This window comes from Lepisosteus oculatus, chromosome 2 (assembly GCF_040954835.1).
Source record: "Lepisosteus oculatus isolate fLepOcu1 chromosome 2, fLepOcu1.hap2, whole genome shotgun sequence".
Taxonomy (NCBI): domain Eukaryota; kingdom Metazoa; phylum Chordata; class Actinopteri; order Semionotiformes; family Lepisosteidae; genus Lepisosteus; species Lepisosteus oculatus.
In genome coordinates, this window is record NC_090697.1 from 66,265,828 (window position 1) to 66,285,134 (window position 19,307).

General features: G+C 45.7%; 1 protein-coding gene across 2 annotated transcripts; it reads left to right on the top strand.

Annotated features, from left to right (window-relative positions):
- The first annotated feature begins 144 nt into the window (after positions 1–144).
- LOC107076734 (uncharacterized) lies at positions 145–7,035 on the top strand. 2 transcript variants are annotated; one of them, XR_011182801.1, is made up of 4 exons: positions 145–1,048; positions 2,429–2,773; positions 5,490–6,464; positions 6,831–7,035. XR_011182801.1 is itself a non-coding variant. In XM_015341735.2 (3 exons), exons 1-3 carry the CDS (start codon positions 436–438, stop codon positions 5,945–5,947), a joined length of 1,416 nt encoding a protein of 471 aa, XP_015197221.2. In that variant the 5' UTR covers positions 145–435; the 3' UTR covers positions 5,948–7,035. The 2 variants fall into 2 exon arrangements, 1 of the variants encoding a protein (XP_015197221.2); XM_015341735.2 differs by having other exon boundaries at positions 5,490–7,035.
- Positions 7,036–19,307: the final 12,272 nt, after the last annotated feature.

A 19,307-nucleotide genomic window follows, 5' to 3' on the forward strand; every position in this document is an offset into this window, starting at 1 on the left:
TGTTTCTCGGAAGAGCGGTAACGGGGGACTCTAGTGGCTTCGCTGCAAAGGTGGAGGTTATCGCCAGGGGGCGACAAAGCAGATAAACTGGCCATTTAAAAAATCTTACCCTCTCTTGCCAAGAAGAAAAATCACAACAAGATTTACAGGAAGCGGAGTGCAGTTTTTTTTATAGAAGGCAGTTTTCATACGTATGTGTGAAAGTAAGTTGACGATGTGTGAGTACGGAACTCGCATGCGAGTGTAATTACACCTGTGCGTTGTCAGGCAGAGCTGTCCTTAAATCAACTCACGGTGTAGGGGAAGCGTAAGGTCAGTTTAATGCACATGTAGTGGTTTCGCTTAGGGGTTAGACTCCCATCTAATCGCTGATGCCTGTCAGCTGGGTTTTTAATTCCCCGCTCTTGTTTGTTGCAAACTGGGCAGAGCGCACACATGAATAGGAAGCGAGCTGCAGAGCCCGTCAGCGGCCGTCCTGCTGGTGGAGAAAGACTTAAAGCGCGCTGCCCCACCGAATGGGGGGCGGCTTTGCTGGAAGGCACCTCAGGATCTGAGAGGGCAGTGCACCTCGAGCTGGCCTGCGCCGTTGAGCGGGCGGTGAAGGCGGCGGTGGAGTTGGCCATGGCGAGGGTGACCAGGCTGGTGGAGAGGCGCTGCGCCGGCCTGCGGCTGCGCATCGAGGACCGCGAGAGGGAGCTGGAGAGCGTGCGGCTGAGGCTGGATCTGGCGGAGAGCGAGCTGAGGGTCCTGCGCGAGCGCGTCGGCGGCGGCGGCGGCGGCGAGCGCGAGCCCTGGCACGCAGCCCCGCAGTCGGAGAGCCGCGGCCGGGCGCAGCGGAGGCTGGAGGCCGGGGATCCGGCGGGTCGCGGGGAGTTTCTCCCGGTGAACAAGAAGGAGGGCGACCTCGTTAACACCGTCGCAGCCCCCTCCTCATTCCCAGGTGTTACCGGAACACTGTCCGCCAAACAGGAATTGTATAATCCTCCCGGCTGCGAGGCCAGCGGGGAAGAACGAGCTACTGACCAGCAGCAGGGACCAACAGTGAAACGTAAGTTACTATTTACAATTCGCTTTAATTTGTCCTTCGTCTCCACGTTTTTGTAGCAGTAAGGGGTAATCTTGCATAGCTGTTGCAGTTTTTGATAAACGTGCGTCAAATTGTATCTATTAGTTGTGTTTTACTACTAAATTGCTCTGTGACCGCTTTTACAGTTGAATGTATCAACGAAGATGTTTAAATGCATCTAAAATATTACCCTATACAATTTGTATCGTCAGATGTCAAGTTATTTTCAAGGGATTGTTTTCCGTACAAAATGTATGAACTGCTCGTTCTCAACACAAGAAGACCATATAACCTCTACAAGATGAATCTGACCACTGATTACTGTGGGTTGGAGGGGAGTTAGTTTTTCTTCAAGATCATTGTAGCATGATCCCAAGTAAAATCCGTGGTTCTGAAATTAGAGTGCACAGGTACTGTTAGTACTGATGCAATTGCAGAACTATATCATTTTACCATTATCATCAAAGTGCTACCCCTGTCTTCTACATAACTCCTATTTTTCATCGTTTGATATGCACAAGAACAGTTACTAACTCTGTATGTGGGCTGATTTCCATTATGAGTGATTTATGATAATAATAATCTGGACATTCCTGTAGGTAGTAAGCTGGTCAAGCTCAGCATAAGAAGACAGATCTTGAAGAAGCTGCCTGTGAAAGTCTGAGGTGGCTATGATGAGACAGCCCATGAACAAGTGTGGTCCAAAGATCCGAACAAGTCTTCACTGGCTGCCATCTCTCCCATTATCTAACTGCTGCATCCGATTCAGGGTCATGGGGGAGCAGGAGCCTATCCTGGCCAGCAGCAGGCACAAGGCGGGGTACAGCTTGGACAGGAGCACACGCACACACCCACACCCACACCAGAAGCCAATTAACCTACCAGTACGCCTTTCAATTGTGGGAGGAAACCAGAGCACCCAGAGGAAACGCACAAGAACACGGGGAGATCATACAAACTCCATGCAGATACCACCCAGGGAAGTGCACCTAGCGCTGCCAGTCAGCAATGCTAACGACTGCGGCACAGTACCGCTCCACTGGCTGGCTCACAGATTTGAAACCCATCTTTTAATAACGGGAGAGACCGTGTTGCGTATTTAGCAGGCAATCGGAATTCAATTTCAGTGTAGAAATCATGCATCAGCAAGTTGCTGTGTAGAGCAATGAGGAATCGGACGTAAGATGAGAAGACAGGGGGGCTAGTGTGTCAGGCCTATGTATAAGATTAATAAAGTCTCTGTGATCAACCAGCACTGTGGCAATAGGTCAAAGATAAAAGGCGGCAAAAATAAAATGGTTGCTGATATTCTTCAGGCCAAACCAAGAAACAGGCTGTTCTTTTTGTCCCTCCCCTGCGCAGGTGCTGATAGGACATCGCCTCGGATCGACACTCCTGAGGCTCATGGTCGCTGCATAGCTGGGGAACAGGGGTGCCCTGCGCCTTGTCAGGCCCTGCAGCCTTTCGGAAGCAGCCAAGACACCTCTGAGAGACTCTCGGGCGCTGACTGCAGGCCCCTCAAGCAGGAGGTGTCTGAGCTGGGCTATGGGGACGTGGTTCAAGAGTCCAGATGGCCACCGAGCCCTCTCGGAGCAGAGGGCAGTGAACCGGGACCAGGCCAGGCAGCTGGGCCGTACTCCAGCAATGCCCAGACTGGGAGGGGTAAAATCGAAGGGAATCCCAGGTCCTCTAGGGGCAGTATATCACGTAAGTACCAGTTACGGTTTTGTCATTTCTGTTGGCCGTGCATCAAGGTTGTGCTGATTGGGTTCCTCCAGAGCAGCTCAGCCTTCGAAGGTGCTGGACCGAGCACAGGTTGAGCTCCATGACCACGGGTTCGAGAGGGAGTCGTGGCACTAGGTGATTGGGATACCTGTCAAAGGAAGGACAGGATTGGTCTGTCAGGATTCCCTCTGTTCTCCGCAACACAGCGCCCCCTGTGAGCTCCCAGGCAATTGCAGCCTTGTGGTGCTGTCAGTGAGGGACCCACCCTCTCCTTCAGTCTGCGCTGATCAGCACACCTCCGAAGTGCGTTACTGCAGTTTCACACCTTTGTACTGTGTGTGTGGCCGTTTCCTGATAAAAGGTGTCTCCCTGCCCTGTTTGCACCTTGTGTTTCACTCGGAGAGATGGTGGAGCAGGAAGCAGAATATATTCCCCTTGGTGTCTATGGCAGACATGTTCTGTCTCATGAAAGCTGACCTTTCCTTTCCAGCCTGTTGTTTTGCTTGCTGTTTCGAGGGGAAAGCTGGTGAAATAAGGGAATCTCACGTGGAGCGAACTGTTTACAGCACAAGACGCATGGATCCTCTTCCTTCCACCCACTCCTCCCCCCAGGAAAGCACATGGTGACGCTGTTCCTTCTCTCTCTCTCTGGAAGGACTCCATCAGCTGCGGATGGAGTGAGGGGGGGTGGGACTGGAGAAAGCACGGCAGGGTACAGGAGCCGTGAGGTGACGGAGACACTGAGCGATTCCAACTTGAGCTCGGTCCACGGCGGGCCGGGCCAAGTCTGATTACGTGCCTGCCTGTGGTTCCAGTCCGTCTGAATTCCCTGTCTAGCTCGGCGCTGGAGCTGGTGGAAAGCCTCTTGAAGCATCCCTGCATTTCACAGCCCAGAGAACGCGCTCCCGGCCTGTCAGAGCACCTGGACCAGCCTGTGAAGTGCTCACGCTGCCTCTGGATTAAGTGAGGTAAGGCCTTTAGCAGCAATATAGGAAAATACTGTAATGCTGCTACCTTAGTCCTTTCAGCCAAGCACAGTACAGACCACCAGCACAAAGATCTTAGTTCTACAGGATTAAGTGCCTGTCCTGCATGTCAGATGCGTGTGTGTAATGATCAAAGGGATTAGGGTCATAGCCGAGACTTGAAAAACAAATTTTTCAAAATGACCTTGAAAGGGGCTTTTCTGAGAGGAGAGTTACAGATCTGCTCATTGTTTTGTTCAATTTTGCCGGTTATTTGCAAATCTTGACCTTCTGACCTGTACGAATAACAGTGAGGATTCCAGTTAGAAGACTGAAACTTGCTTTTTCATTGCCCCAGAACTGCTTCATGCCAAGACAGAGCAGCGCGGGATGTCAGAGCCGTGGCAGGGGGAGTACCGCGAAGTGCTCCAGAGCAAGACGGACAACAGCTGGTGAGACCTGAGGAAGCTCCTCGTCAGCTGTCTCAAGTGGGGTGCCCCCAGGCCCGCCTCCAGAGGCCCTGTTTCTCGCCCCACTCGGGCTCCTGCAGACCCTGGAGAGGAGCCCTCTGCACATTCTCTTTGACATTCCTCTGTGTGGCTAAACGGGAGAGGATCCGGAAGTGAGAATGTGTTTAGGACAGGACCTAGGAACTTTTCCCGATATCTTTGAATCCTTGAAGAAACAGCAGGACTTTCACTGCTGTGTACAAGGAAGCAGCATTAAATTATGCAACGTATCAGTCGGACTTCACTTGGAATTTCCTGTGCAGGTTGGTCCTCTTAAGTTACAAATAAAAAATCGGGACGCTGTTGCTCTGGAATGAAATCAAAGATGATTACAACACTTCTGGCCCTGAAGCAACACCACGTCCAAACAAGAAGAGAGGATTTGACGCAGATATTCATAATCCTGAAAGGAACCAACAAAATTAACCCAACAAACTATATCAAGCTCAGCACAGAAGAAAGGTTAAAAATCTTTGCCGTTTTTGAAGATAAGTGGCAAGTAGGAACAGGCAAATATAGGAGGGAAAGTGGGGAAACGTTGTGTATAAAGCAAACTACTATGAACTGAAAATGCCAACCTGGTTTTAACAGAGCAGTTCCATCAGCCTCTCCTGGTGCACCTCCCGTGTCTTCTAGCTTTGAAGGTGATGAGGAAGTTCCACTGCACCAGTGTGAACTAAAAGCTGTGTTCATGCTTTGTGTACAACACTGGAAGGCATTTATCTCTAGGCATAACTGAAAGCACTGCTGACTCAGTCAAACTATAACTTTTTTACAGTCATGGTACTCAAACCCAAAAGCACTGATCAGTGCTGTAGCCCTTTTAAAATGTTCATAGTTGTTGGAATGCTATTTTACCATTTTATTTAGCTTTCTAATCCTCTAGATTGTGTCTCATTTTTCTTAACAGCATTGGACAGAATGTTGTTTTCTGTGACTGCTGGAAACCTCTGTCCTTTTGTGTTGTAATAACAGGAAAAGGCAGGTATGACGTGTAACAACAACCTACAAGTGCTCCTGTGCTTCACTGTGAAACCACAGCTCAGCCACCAGCGCTCTCCAATAGAGATGGCCAAGAGGCAGTCTAGGAATGGTTGCTTGACCGATGAACTGCCTTTATTTATGGGTTAATTGGTTGTTTCGGCTCTAATTGCCACATAACTTGGGCTCGAGTCTTCTTCAGTAACGTTTCTCTTTCTGTTTCCTGTTCTTCTGGGGCTGAAGAAGACGCCGCACAACGGAAGACGCCGCGACACCTGGCGCCCCCCGACTCTCCGCCCGGGGGCCGGCGGCTCCCTCTCCCTCCCCCGGCTGCCGAGGGGGGCGGGCCGAGGAGGCGGGGCCCGTTCGCCTGCGCGCTGTGCGGGCGGGCGTTCCACGCCCTGCAGAGCCTGCAGTCCCACCAGCGCACCCACACGGGCGAGAGGCCCTTCCCCTGCGCCACCTGCGGCAAGAGCTTCGCGCAGAAGCAGAACCTGATCCGGCACCGCAGCGTGCACACGGGCCTGGCCCCCCACGCCTGCGGCCTGTGCGGCAAGAGGTTCAGCCAGCTGGGCAACCTCCGCATCCACTACCTCATCCACACCGGGGAGCGGCCCCACGCCTGCCCGCAGTGCGGCCGGCGCTTCAACCAGGCCCAGAACCTCAAGCGGCACCTCCGGGTGCACGCCAAGCGCCTCTGACGCCGCGCCGGGCGGGGAGCTCGGGCCGAGGCCCCGGGCGGAGGCCCTTGACTTGAATTCTCACCGCGGTCAAGCAGTGCTGGCACCCCGAGAGGCCTCGTTCCCAAGAGCCAGCCCGTCGCTCCTCCTGCGTGATTGGAGACGGCGGGGCTCACTGAATCGAGGCCCCCGTCAAAGTGCTCTTCTCAAAACGCGCACCTGGTGACACTTGGCGGTCTCACAATCTTTTATTCGTATAGTCTCTTTCGCCTGAGACCCACTCGTTCTGGAGTGGGCAGCTGTCTTCAGGGCCCAGCGGAGACTCCTGCCTGAGGAGAAGGAAATAAAGAAGGGCGACAGGCTGGCTCATGGAGCCCGTCTCCTTTAGTCACGCCGTGTGCTCTGATCGGAGGGGCAGCTTGTCTCGCGCCAGTGTCCCCACCCACAGTCGCGTCTTCCACCTGTCCTCGTCACACTCCGCCCTGGACGTGACCTGGGTTCGAACCCACGGCACCCGGATCACAGTGCAACTTACTATGTAAGCACCTTTTATTGATTGAGCCGCTCAGGAAAAATTTGATCTTTTTGTTTCTTAACAAAAAGAAGCATATTCCAGTTAAAGAAAACTGGGGGAAATGAATGACCTGCATCATTATCAGATAATGTCATTGTTATTACTGATTGGCGTGATTTTTTAGTGACAGTCATTTGTCATTCTTTTTTTAAAAAAAACGTTTGGTCCAAATGTTGAATACTTTTTTAAATTTAATTTATTTTGTTGTTACACAGGAAGGTTTGTTTATATGCATGTCCAGTCCCAGAGTTTAATCATTCCTCTGGAATCTGGGGTTGCCAGTGTGACGATTGAGCAGTGCTTGTTGTTTATTTCAGTTTTTATTTCCAGCTTTCACACTCCTCAACCTGGAAAAACATGGGAAACGATGAATGTACTGTACAAAGCATTCTCACTGGACTCTGAAGTAGCTGTCAAGTCTCTGCTATTGATTTTTATATTGAGCTCAGTACTTTGGGATCCACTATTTAAATGAAGTTTCTACCATGCAGTAAATACTGATTTTTCTGTATTATAAAATGTATTTTGTTTTAAACTGCTGTTGGAATTTTTCTTTTCATGTTCAAGTCATGGTTACAGGTAGGGATTTGTGAGGTGTGGTGCTGATTTCTCTACAGAAATTGTTCTCATTCTCTCAGGCCCTAGATTAAGTTTTGGAGTCCATTTTGTGACTGTGGTTCATTTTAAAATTTATTTCTTTTTAATTGTTTTACAGTTGTCTTGCAAATGAAGTAGATTATTTTTACTAAAGTATAATTAACGCTTAGAAAATTAGGTACTTGTACAAAATAATATTAAAGTGTTTCATATTTTGTTAGTTGGTCATATGCAGTAGTTTTGCAAATGTGCAAATATTAGAAAAGCGGCACAAAAATAAAAGCTATCTGTTCATTAGCGTGAATCCTTTGCACAAGCTTTAAAAATTAGGCCTGCGACAGTCCATCAGATTACATGTGACATTGGCCATCTTCTCAGCCTTGAAACGGAAGAGATTTGGTTCCTCTGATGTGTCTGTACTGTTTATGCCTTTGCCTTTAGACCAGACCGTACTCTTCTCTGAACACCTCCTTTTGCAAGTGTGTTTTTCTGGGCAGAATTATACACTTTCTTCTAATGTGGTCTGTCAAGTTGTGCCTTCACTATATATATTGTTAAAGGCTGGGAAAAACTGGGAGAAACCCCCTAATCTTTGAGAAACACGGTTTTATGTCTCATCCTAAGGACAGCACCGTTCTTACAGTGTAGTGTCCATATCACTATACTGGGGTATTAGGACCCACACAGACTGCAGGGCGAGCGCCCCCTACTGGTAACACTAACACCTCTTCCAGCAGCAACCTTAGCTTTCCCAAGAGGTCTCCCATCCAGGCACTGCTTAGCTTCAGTGGGCTGACAGCTGTGAGCTCCAGGGTGATATATCCGATTTATCTTACCTGGCACTTCATGATCGCTATGAGCCTGATCACGGTCGGGGGACCCAATTTTAAAGTATATGGGGTTTTGTGTTAATAATCCAGTGAGGACGATTACTGCTGAATTTAAGAGCATCTCTGTGCCTAATACTGTCAGGGAGGGGGTGCTGGGACGATCTGGGACCCTGGACTCCCTTCTGCCACAGTCTGGAGATGTGCTTGTTACCACACAGTCACTCCGGCTTCGAGCAGGAGCTAAGCTGTCGCCAGAAAAAGGTTAAGACCCTGGAGGAAAGCAGCGCAGTCCAGAGAGATACACGTATGACACCCGATTTCTAGTTGGGCAGCTGTCATGGATCTGAAAGGAATAAACAAACGCACCTCCGATCTGTAGTGTGACATTGAAAGAGGAAGTGTCCTCTCTGTCCACGCAACGGCCCTTGCACTTTTCACAACTTCCCCAGGAAAAAGGATACTCCATAGAATTCAAGACTTCTTCATGTTTGGTCAGAGCATTTGCTCGCCTCACAGTGCAAACTTTTTTTTTTCCTTTTTGCCCTTCTACTTCTTTTTACTCTTCTGGAATTAACCTCTGACTGTTCCTTGGTTACACAAGAAGCATTCTTTAAAAGTGACATAGGAACTTCTTTTACGATGCAGTTGTTTTCAGTTTTGTGGCTTACATGCCTTTGGTCACTTGCCCGTAAGTATGTCTTAAGTGTTTGTGTGTGATTGTAAAACTAAGACGAATCTTGTGCTGTGTTTCTGTCCAGAAGATGAGCACTATGAGTGGTTGGCAGGCCGAGGGAGGACTTTGGCGCACACTACGGTGCATTGCGGTATTTGAGAATCAATGTCAGGTTTTTCTTTGTCATCATTTAAAACAGCATTTGAGAGAGAGGACAGAGCTCAAAGAACTGGTCAAGGGGCCGAGTGGTGGCACCGTGGCTAAGGATCTGCGCCTGTGGCCGGAAGGTTGCTGGTGCAAATCCCACGGCCAGCAGAGGAATCCTACTCTGTTGGGCCCCTGAGCGAGGCCCTTAACACCAGCTGCTCTAGGGGCACTGTATAAATGGCTGACCCTGCGCTTTGACCCCAAGCTTCTCTCTTCCTGTCTGTGTGTCTCATGGAGAGCAAGCTGGGGTCTGCGAAAAGAAATTCTTAATGCAAGAAATTGTATATGGCTAATAAAATGATAGATACATATTATAATAGCTGATCATTACAAAAACGTGCTGTTTCATAATTAAAGGTGTTGTAACCCTGTTTTTGGCAGTTGGTATTGAATTAGACTTTGTTTTGATTAGTCTGGATCCTGTCGGAATAAGGCATTATACATTATAAAATAACATTTCAGACTGACGTAATTCAGTCCTACACTCCGTCACTGTTATGAGTAAAGAAGAATGAGGGTTTAAACCCAACAGTGGAGAGCTGTTGTTAAACTGAGAAAAGAACTTCAGTAAAATGCCAAGCTCTGAAAATGGATAGGAAGACAAGTCACTTTGCAAAAAAGTGTTGAGCAAATAGTAACAAGTATAATATGGGAAACTATCAAATGGATTTAACGGTCAACAGTTCATCTACTCAAGCTTGTATTACTACCGTTATAATCAATACCCGCAATTAAAATGCCACCTAGCTACAAGTTAGTTATTAATATGCTTCAATTGAATTTAAAGTCGGCCATGAATGATTCAAGACTGTTAAAACCTTACTTTCTGGAGTTTTCTGGAGCTTTAAGATGGCCATTTACTGAGAGAGGAAAATTTTGTGGTGCCTTTTCACATGACAGTTTTCGGTCTTGGAGGTTTACTGCTGTGCTTTTGTCGCACAAAGGTTTTTATGCATCCCCGTAAGGGCAGAGCGTTTTGTCTCAGAGAGGGTTTAAGCACCGGTCTGACATGAGGAAACCCAGCGAGATCAGCAGAGCTCAATCGGTTCGCTGGTTTAGCCATCAGGCTGTACTGTTGGATGATTGGGAGCGATCAGTAGCTACGTAAGTGTGGCCAACCAGGCATGTTCGAGGCGGGCAGGTTATCCCCAACACTACATCGGTGACCCCAAGAGTCTGCCAGTGGAAGCTGCATCACTAGCAGGATTGATGCTGCCTCTCCTGTAGGACCAGCCCCAGTGTGTAAAAAAGGTAACTGGCTCTACAGTGCACAATGCCTTGGGGGAATGGAGTACATAGTGATGGTGAACGAGCCATTGGGGAGGGTGAGCTCCAGGTTGATGAGTCTCCCCATTACATTTTACTGTAAAATAAAAAAAATGACAGGCCATTCAAAATAATGACCATGCTTATCTGACCTGTTTTCTTTCATCATTTTTCAAGAACCCGGTTATGGCCCATTCCAAGCACGTTGATTCTTACTTTTTAAACTAAATTAAATGACACTTATCTATTTGACTTTTGCGTCCCATGTGAAGGATGACATGTTCGGAATAATGGCACTGCCTGTCTCCAGAACAGGGCATTGCTTAGGACAGTGGTTCTCAAACTGTGGTACGCGTACCTGCAGTGGTACGTGGCGTGCCGCCAGGTGGTACGCCAAATGACCCTGGAACTGTGTTGTGTGCGCTGAAAAAAATCGGGATGGGTTTTCATATTTTGTATTTTTATACGTGTCGAATACACAGCCTACATACTACGATACAGTGCGCGCTTATACTTCAGTGGACACAAGAGATACTCTGTAATTCTATACCACTCTATAGGAATGCGTGCTATGGACGCAAGTGACCAATTGTATTTAAAAAAAGCTACTGTATCTCCAGCAAATAGGGAGAAAGGAGAATGTGCGTGATTTTGGAACAATGCCAACGTTGTAAACACAGGAATGCATAGAAATGCGTGCTACGAACGCTGGTAATCTTGTGAGCACAGGAAAGCGTGAAAAATAACAGAAAAATATTTAAGAACTGTTCTAAGTTAATTTGAGAAAAATACACCGAGCGTCTCTGTGCTCTCTCCCATGCGCATGAAATAAATACTTAAAATAAACACTGAAATAAAAACGGAAATGTGGAAAAATGCAAGCTTGCGGATTGCTAAAGCATGTAAGCCCCACACTATTGTGTGTGGAGAAAAAGCTGCTGAACAGCTCGACCTGCTGCCCCCCATGAAAGACACAGTCATTCATAATTATTGAAATGAAGGATTATATCAAAAGTACGCTGACAGAGCGCGTTAAGATGAGCAGATGTTTTTCACTGCAATTAGATGAGTCTGTAGTCAATTCGGCCAATTTGCTCGTTTATGTTGGATACGAGTTTGAGGGTACGTCCCGTGAGGGCTTTCTGTTCTGTAAGCCGCTACCAACAGGAACTGCAAGAGAGCACATATTTCAGCTTCTGAATGAATTTATCGAAGAGAATGGCATCGACTGGATAAAATGTGTCGGAGTTTGTACAGACGGTGCTAGAGCAATGACAAGCCGACACAGCGGTGTAGTTGCACGAATTAGAGAGGTTGCTCCAGAAATTAATGGTTTCATTGCAACATCCACCGCGAGACCTTTGCCGTCAAGAAAATGCCTGACGATGTTAAACTGTTGTGAATTGTATCAAGGCTCGAAAAATTAATTCACATCTGCTTTGCTCGAGTAAACAGGCTCACCCCTCTCACTGAAATGGTGCTTTTTTATTTTTATGTTGTTGTTTTTTTTCCTGTAAAACACTTTGAGAAACCATATTTTAATATATCAAACAAAGTTTATTATTATTATATTTATTATATGTGTATGTGAGTGTATGCACGCGCGCTCATGTTGGTCATTGAGAATTTCTGGGGTTCCTATGAGATGATGACTTGTAGGTGGTACTTGAATGATTTGGTTGGATTAGGGGTGGTACTTGGTCCAAAAAGTTTGAGAACCACTGGAAATTAGGAAATTAGGAAATTCTGGTCCAGTGGGAAAAATGCCACCAACATCACTTCCTGTAGCAACCTGATAGTGGTCACTTGTTGAAGTGTTAATCGACGCTTTACTGAGCTTTACAGGACACTGCTGCTGGTCTGTATTTTGAAAAGCCAGGCATATTTGCTGTTTTTTCTGGCCTTTAAAAGGGGCTGCTAGTTTATGCTGTCTCAAACACAGCGGCTCCGTGCTAAATGTTTTATGCACCAACCCACTAATCCCCTTATTAATTAAGGGAGAGGTTACACTTTCATATACTGTAAGTGTGTACTTTTCCATTTAACAGAAGACACCCTTTATAATTATCCTCAGAGACTGACTCAAATCTTTCATTAGTGGGTGGTCTGTTAGGACAAACCTGCTTAAATTAAGTATCACATAGTTAAATCCCTTTTGTTTTTGTGAACGTACAGTATTCACTCATTTCTACAGCACCAGCGATCAGCAAAACAGAAAAAGTGAGTCCTACAGCTTGGGATTTGGGATACATTAAAGGTAAGTGTAGAACGTAGTGTAGCACAAGGGAGGGCATATCATTTTACTTTATTATAATAATTGCTTATACTTATATAGCACTTTTCTGGACTCTCCACTCAAAGCGCTTTACAGGTGATGGGGACTCCCCTCCACCACCACCAATGTGCAGCATCCACCTGGATGATGCAACGAAATGCTCACATACACCATCTGTCAGTGGGAAGGAGAACAGAGCCAATTCTGAGATGGGGATTATTAGGCGTCCATGTTTGGTAAAAGTCAATGGGAAATTTGGCCAGGATGCTGGGGTTACACTGGGATTTTTAATGACCGCAGAAAGTCAGGACCTCAGTTTTATGTTGCATCCAAAGGATGATACCTTTTTACAGTATAGTGTCCCCATCACTATACTGGGGCTTTAGGACCCACACAGACTGCAGGGTGAGCACCCCCTGCTGGCTCCAATAACACCTCTTCCAGCAGCACCCTTAGTTTTTCCCAGGAGGTCTCCCATCCAGGTACTGACCAGGCTCACACCTGGTGTGCTTCAGTGGGTTGCTAGTTGTGAGTTGCAGGGTGATATGGCTGCTGGTTACATCGAAGCATCCACCAAAGAAATTAATAAACAGTAATTAAATTAACGAATGTAGTTAATAGTTAGGGGTGGTAAGGTGGCAACTTGGTGAGCATCACACTGCCTCACACTACAGGGGCCCTGAATTAAATGGTGTGCTATCTGTGTGGAGTTTGCATGTTCTCCCTGTGTTTTTGTGGGTTTCCTCCTAGTGCTCCGGTTTCCTCCCACAGTCCAAAGACATGCTGATAGATTGATTGGCTTCTGGGAACATTACCTTGATGTGAGTGTGTGCATGTGTGTTTCTGTGTACCCTGGTGTGATAGACTGGTGTCCTGTGCAGGGTGTGACCTACCTTGTGCCCATCCCTTGCCAGGATAGGCTTCAGGTCCCCCACAATCCTGTATTTGAGGTGAGAAAATGAGTGGATGGGTGGTTAATAGTTAAAACATGTAATGAAACATTTAGTACAATTTATAACCACTCCACACAAGTACTACAAATGATAGTTTGAAATGATTGCAAATGGCAGATGAAATAAAATGCATTAGATTACATGTTAATATAAAAAAAATTACAAGTTAGTGGGAGACATGTGGCCTATCTGTCTCGTGTGGTAGTTAGTAGAGGCCTGATCTGAGGGTCCCATCCAGTCATTTCTTGAAAGAATCCATCATATTGGAGGGCAGCTTGTTTCCTGCTCCCGCTAGCCTTTGGGGAAAGCAGTGTCTCTTGTCCTCGGTTTGAAATGCACTTCTCTGTCATTTCCACTTGTGCCCTCTGGTTGGTGTTTCACTAAAGATTCTGTGGGAGTCTGCTAGGTTGTCTTTGTCAGTGTCTTTCAGGGTTTTTTATGTCTTAGCAGCTCTGTGGCGACACTAACAGCTCTCCCCTCCAGCACCACCAAACCTGGCTGCTTGTGATAGTAAGACGTTAGATTCTCAGTCTCTCTCCCTTCAGTATTTCAAATACCAAGGAACAATAAGAGATGAACATTTAAACTTTGCAGAGAGTACCAATTGCATTTTTAAGAGGGCCAGTCAGCATATATTTCTGATCAGGAAGCGGAAAGCATGTGGGCTGTGTCAAACTAACGTATTAACGTTAACACTAACGTATTACTATCACAAGCAGCCAGGTTTGGTGGTGGTGGAGGGGAGTCCCCATTACCTGTAAAGCGCTTTGAGTGGAGTGTCCAGAAAAGCACTATATAGGTGTAAGCAATTATTATTATTATTATTATTATTATTATTATTATTACTACTACTACTACTACTAACTGGGCGTTTCTTGTGCTTGCAGAAGGCAGAAGAGTCAGACTGTTGGGCGGGAGTGACAGCTGTTCAGGGAGAGTGGAGGCCTATCTGTACGGCCAGTGGGGGAGACTTTGCTACCATGACTGGGACATTGCTGACGCCCAGGTTGTGTGCAGAGAGCTGGGCTGCGGCTCTTCCTTTTCTGCCACCGCAGATTTTGGCAAAGGGCCAGGCTTCGTCCATCCTTACAGAGTGATGTGTACCGGACAGGAGCCTTCATTGCATAACTGCTTGTTTATGAGAGGAAACATTGTTCAGTGCTTCTCTGATGCTGGAGTGAGGTGTACCGGTACTGGTAAGTAAGGAACATGCCTGTGTGCCATACAGAGCTGGCTGGCTGCTTACATTTCCTAGATGATCAGTTCCTGCCTAAATATTCCAGCTTAGTTATGGTAACTAGGTCTGAAACTGAAAAGGTTCCCCAGTTCAACAAAAGCGATGCCAGTTGCCAGCGTAAAACACGCTAGGGCACAGTACAATGTACTGTAAATGTACATGTGTAATATTTAGGTACATATATGTTGCAAGGAACACCTGTCAGAGGTACAGTGATTTCTTTAAGAACCAAGAAGAAACTAGGATTTTTGGGAATGGCTATTAATTAATACATGTCATTTCACAGGGCTGAAAACCACATCTCTTTTAGATGGTTCTGCTTTCCAGTGTTGTGAAACAGCCGGAGTTAATGTTCCTTCCTGTAACACAGTATATACACACAGAGGCATTTACAGCAAATGAGCGTTGGGAGCTATAGCTTGTTTTGAATTTTTAATGGTTCTCAGTACATGTATTTGATTATGCATCTGTGAACTGCTGTTAAATAAGGTTAAAGTACGATTGGGTTTTAATCTGGTGGACAGATAAAAGACAGTGGTACTGGAGAGATTGCAGACATTATTCTTCTTGATTGTTTTTGCTAATATGTCCTCATAAAGTCTGAATATTTGCAAGAGAAATCTCCGAAACAGCCTGGTTTGGAGAAGCAGGCCACGCAGGATATCAGAGCTGTTTACTATACAGTAGGATAAAAATACTAAAGTTTTTATGAATTAAAAGATGCTGTCTTGGATCAGACTGCCATTTAAATGACCAAAATTGCACTTTTATATCAAACATACAATTATGTTATACATTTCTCTCTCTTGTATTTCATCCCTATCATTTGAAGGGATTCAATTGTAACAGCCTTTCTAGTGAATCATAATTTTGAATTATGGTATGAATTAACTGCATAAAGGAGAACTGTTTGAAAAAAAATGGAAATTTTATTGATGGATTGTCCACCCAAAAGGATGGAAAATTGTCTTTGGCATCACAATAAAAAACTACATAAACAAATAACACTCAACAAAATTAATACATGTTAAAAAGCAAACAATAGGCCTATCCATACACTACATATACACACATTTCACTTTGCCTATATTACACTATCATTACACTAATCCGGTAGGTTAATACAGGGAGTCACCTTGCTTCGTTTAATGTACCGACTGCACAGGGAATAAAGGCAGTCTTGTATTCATTTTTCTTGATCTTGTGCATTCTAAAACAGTTCCCTGAAGGAAGCTGGAAATGGTTTTGAAGAGGATGGAAAAGGGTCATCAACGATTAAAACTTAAGATCCTTTAAACTGCAATACAGCTCTTTAACCTGTTTCTATGGTTGACCAATTACTTTACTAGCAATATTAACGATTCTGGCCAATTTCCCCTTACTCTTAATACGCAGTGTGCCATACCACACCGCGATAACAAAAGTAAGGATGCTTTCTACCAACACTCTGTAAACCCTCTCTAAGATGTTTTGACACCCCCCACACACTTTCAGCTTCCTGATCAGAAATATATGCTGACTGGCCCTCTTAAAAATGCAATTGGTACTCTCTGCAAAGTTTAAATGTTCATCTCTTATTGTTCCTTCGTATTTGAAATACTGAAGGGAGAGAGGTTGAGAATCTAACTTATTACTTTCACAAGCAGCCAGGTTTGGTTTTATAAACATTAATATGAAGCATGCTTGACTGACACCACCTCTCGCCTTTACTGATCTGTTCAGAGTAATTTTCCACCCCTTCTCTATCATCCCCAGTAAACAGTCACTACTAGGGCCATATCATCTGCATACTTTAATGGGTTAACAGAAATTCCCTGCATTTTCAGACAGAAAATTGTCAATTTGACACAACACAGCCCTGGGGAACACCAGCGTTTAAAAATATTCATTGGAAAATGTGTTAAAGCCGATGTGGGCACTCTGTTAAAAAATCCTTAATCCTTTTTATGAGCCTCCCATTAACATCCAAACCCAAAAGCCATTCCAATAATAATAGCCATACTGTTGACGCTGATACCCTGGCATCTTAAAATGGTGGATGAGATGCTTGAGGTAATTAACGACTAAAAACTAATTAAGCTAAATGGCTGAGCTGGCCTGCTTTAGTTTGTAACCTTGCCAGTGTTGTGATGTTAACTAGAAATACACCTGTGTAGAGAGACACAGACCTGAGCCACAGTCTGTAATTGTACCTGTACCTGTACCTGAACCTGTATGTGCGCCTGTGGGTGCCCTGTGACGGACCGGACATCCCATCCAGGGTTTATTCCCTACTTGTGTCCCATTCCCGAATAGCGATGGACACGGTATCAGACCAGAATGTAAGAACGGAGATGCTTGCATTCTCCACACCTGTCAAGACCACCCGAGGACACGTGTTGTGTGTTCACACACTCGGGCTTCCCAAGGGTCCCTGCTGTAAATGAACAAGCACTGAAGACAACCCAGTAACCAAGTGTGCCTGTTCTGTTCATACCAGATCACTCTGCCCATCACACAACACCCTGCAGCTGTTTGACTTGAGCAAAACTATGTCTTTTTAAGAGTATTAAACTTGGGGAGGACTGACCTTTCAAACAATGTGACAAATATGCATTTTATTATTGTAATCTGTTCACAGGGGAAACCACACCAGCTATGCCAACAACTCCAAAACCAAGATCTTTGGATGGTAAGCAAATCAGTGTTAGTTGTCTTTATTTAAAAGAAGCATGTATAGAATTGTATTGTCTCCTGTGAGTGCCCAATGTGGCATGGCTGGAATGTCTGGATGCAATTTTCCTGCCAGGGTTCAATGCGTTTGGATGCTCCGTGTTATACTGTAGGTGACCCTTAAAATGTTGAAGGATAAACTATACTGGTACTAGTTTAGCTGTAAGAGTGGGTTAATTTCAGGTCTCAAAATACTGCCAAAATGCTTACAACCCTAAAGCTTGGCATTACTGACTGCACGCATGCTTACGGTACTATGTCCCATGTTCAAACAGATGGTGTTCCTTTGCACAGGCCATACATCTGGGCATTGCACACATGCACATGCACTGGCCAAAATATTAGGAACTCCCACTGGTTAAGGCATTTGGCTTATAGTAAGTACTAGGGAATGGATCCAGGCGCTTGTGAAATGTTTGGAGCCCAGTCCCATCCCATTGTTCTAGTGCAATGGCCTTTGCCTGAGGTTGTGGCAATGGTGTGTGGAATTGGTTGCTCCAGCTCTGCCAGATTTTTGCAGGATTGAGATCTGCGGGTGTTCTGGCCAGAGGAGGAAAGTCTTCAAGCCAGCCACACATTGTCTGCCTCTGAGAGAGTCTGCTGTAACCAGGGCTTCTAATATTGTAGCGAGAAAGTGTCAGGAATACAGTATCACTTCCGCACTTTGTTTTACAGATTCCCTAAAGCCCGGCATTGAAGTATATGTACAGTATGGGAACAGTGGAAAATATGTTGTGGTTTGCTCATCCCAGCAGTACATTGGTGAAGGTGCTGTTCATTTGGAAATTGTGTCCCAGAAAACCTACACCCTACAAAATCCCGTGTGTAGCAGAGAAAACATGTGTCTTTTCTCTGTGGATGAAACCCCACCAGTGTCCTTCACCTGTGTGCAGAAAACGCAGGATTCAGGACATGGTCCCTTAACTTTGACCAGTGATTCCCAGACTGTCAGCAGCCCAGGTACAGTAAATGGTCCTCTTTGTGCTGTATTTGGCTGTGTTATTGAAAGCAACTTTATAGCTGTACCCATTTAAACTCTTTAAATGTTTAACCATTTTAAACCCATTGAAAGCTGGCTGCTTGGCTGAGTGCAATAATTTGGTAGTGTTCTGGAAGCGGGGTGCCCTGGGGGCCCGAGGACTTGACCCCCTAGCCCTCCATCTCCAGCAGACTCGCCTCCCCCTTTCCCCTTCTGTATAAAAATAGGGGACTCCCTTTCCCCGTGGGCTCATTCTGGCACCGCACCCCTGCCAGAGACGTCGTCTCTGCACCCTTTCCTCCTTTTGCTCCCTGCTTTTCCGCCCCTAGTGACTAGCCCTCTCCTGTACTATCAAGGGAAAAGAATTAATGAGCTTCACCCCAGTCTGCTGCTCCTCTTTCTGTACCGCCGTGTGCTCTGCAGAGGGACGTTTAGGGGGGATCACTACAATATGCTCAAGGCTACAACGGCAATGTCCTGCTCTGGCATGGGACTCACAACATCCAGTTTTGATTCCAGACCCCTGACAACTGCTCCCCTCTGAAATGTCCCTCACTTCTGTTCTTTTGGCTTAAATTCCTGTTTCTGTCCTCTCAATTTATACCTTCAGCAGAAATGCCTCAAAATCCAATTGCCAGGAACTTAGCAGAGTTGAACCAAATCAGTTTGGCATCAGTAGATTAAATACGAACATTATTCATGTTAATTTTTAATCTATTTTTGCATGTAGTATAGTCAGGTTCATCTTGATCCAGAAAGAAGAGACATTTCCTTTTTAAGAGTGGTAGTGTATGTACTCAATTGCATTTTTAGAATCACTAGCTATCTAGATAAAACCAATTAGTAGTAGTTTGTTTACAATCAGTAACTACTAGGGCAGCTATATTTGCAGGTGTGAATCAAACAGATCTTTTAGCAATTGTAGGCACCGAGTCTCTGGAATGAACTGATAGAGGTAACTGAGGCTATGCATTTCGACAATTGTCTGTTTCTCCTGTTTTTATCCAACTCTCTGTCTCTGTATAGGTCCCAAACACAGTTTTTCTTCAATGTCATCCTTTTCCAAAGCCTACACTGC

Bases quoted from the DNA above. Each gene is read 5' to 3' on its own strand.
- LOC107076734 (XM_015341735.2), top strand. From the start codon at position 436: ATGAATAGGAAGCGAGCTGCAGAGCCCGTCAGCGGCCGTCCTGCTGGT. The intron at 1,049-2,428 runs GTAAGTTACTAT...TCCCCTGCGCAG, and splicing joins GCAGGGACCAACAGTGAAAC to GTGCTGATAGGACATCGCCT. The intron at 2,774-5,489 runs GTAAGTACCAGT...CTGGGGCTGAAG, and splicing joins CTCTAGGGGCAGTATATCAC to AAGACGCCGCACAACGGAAG.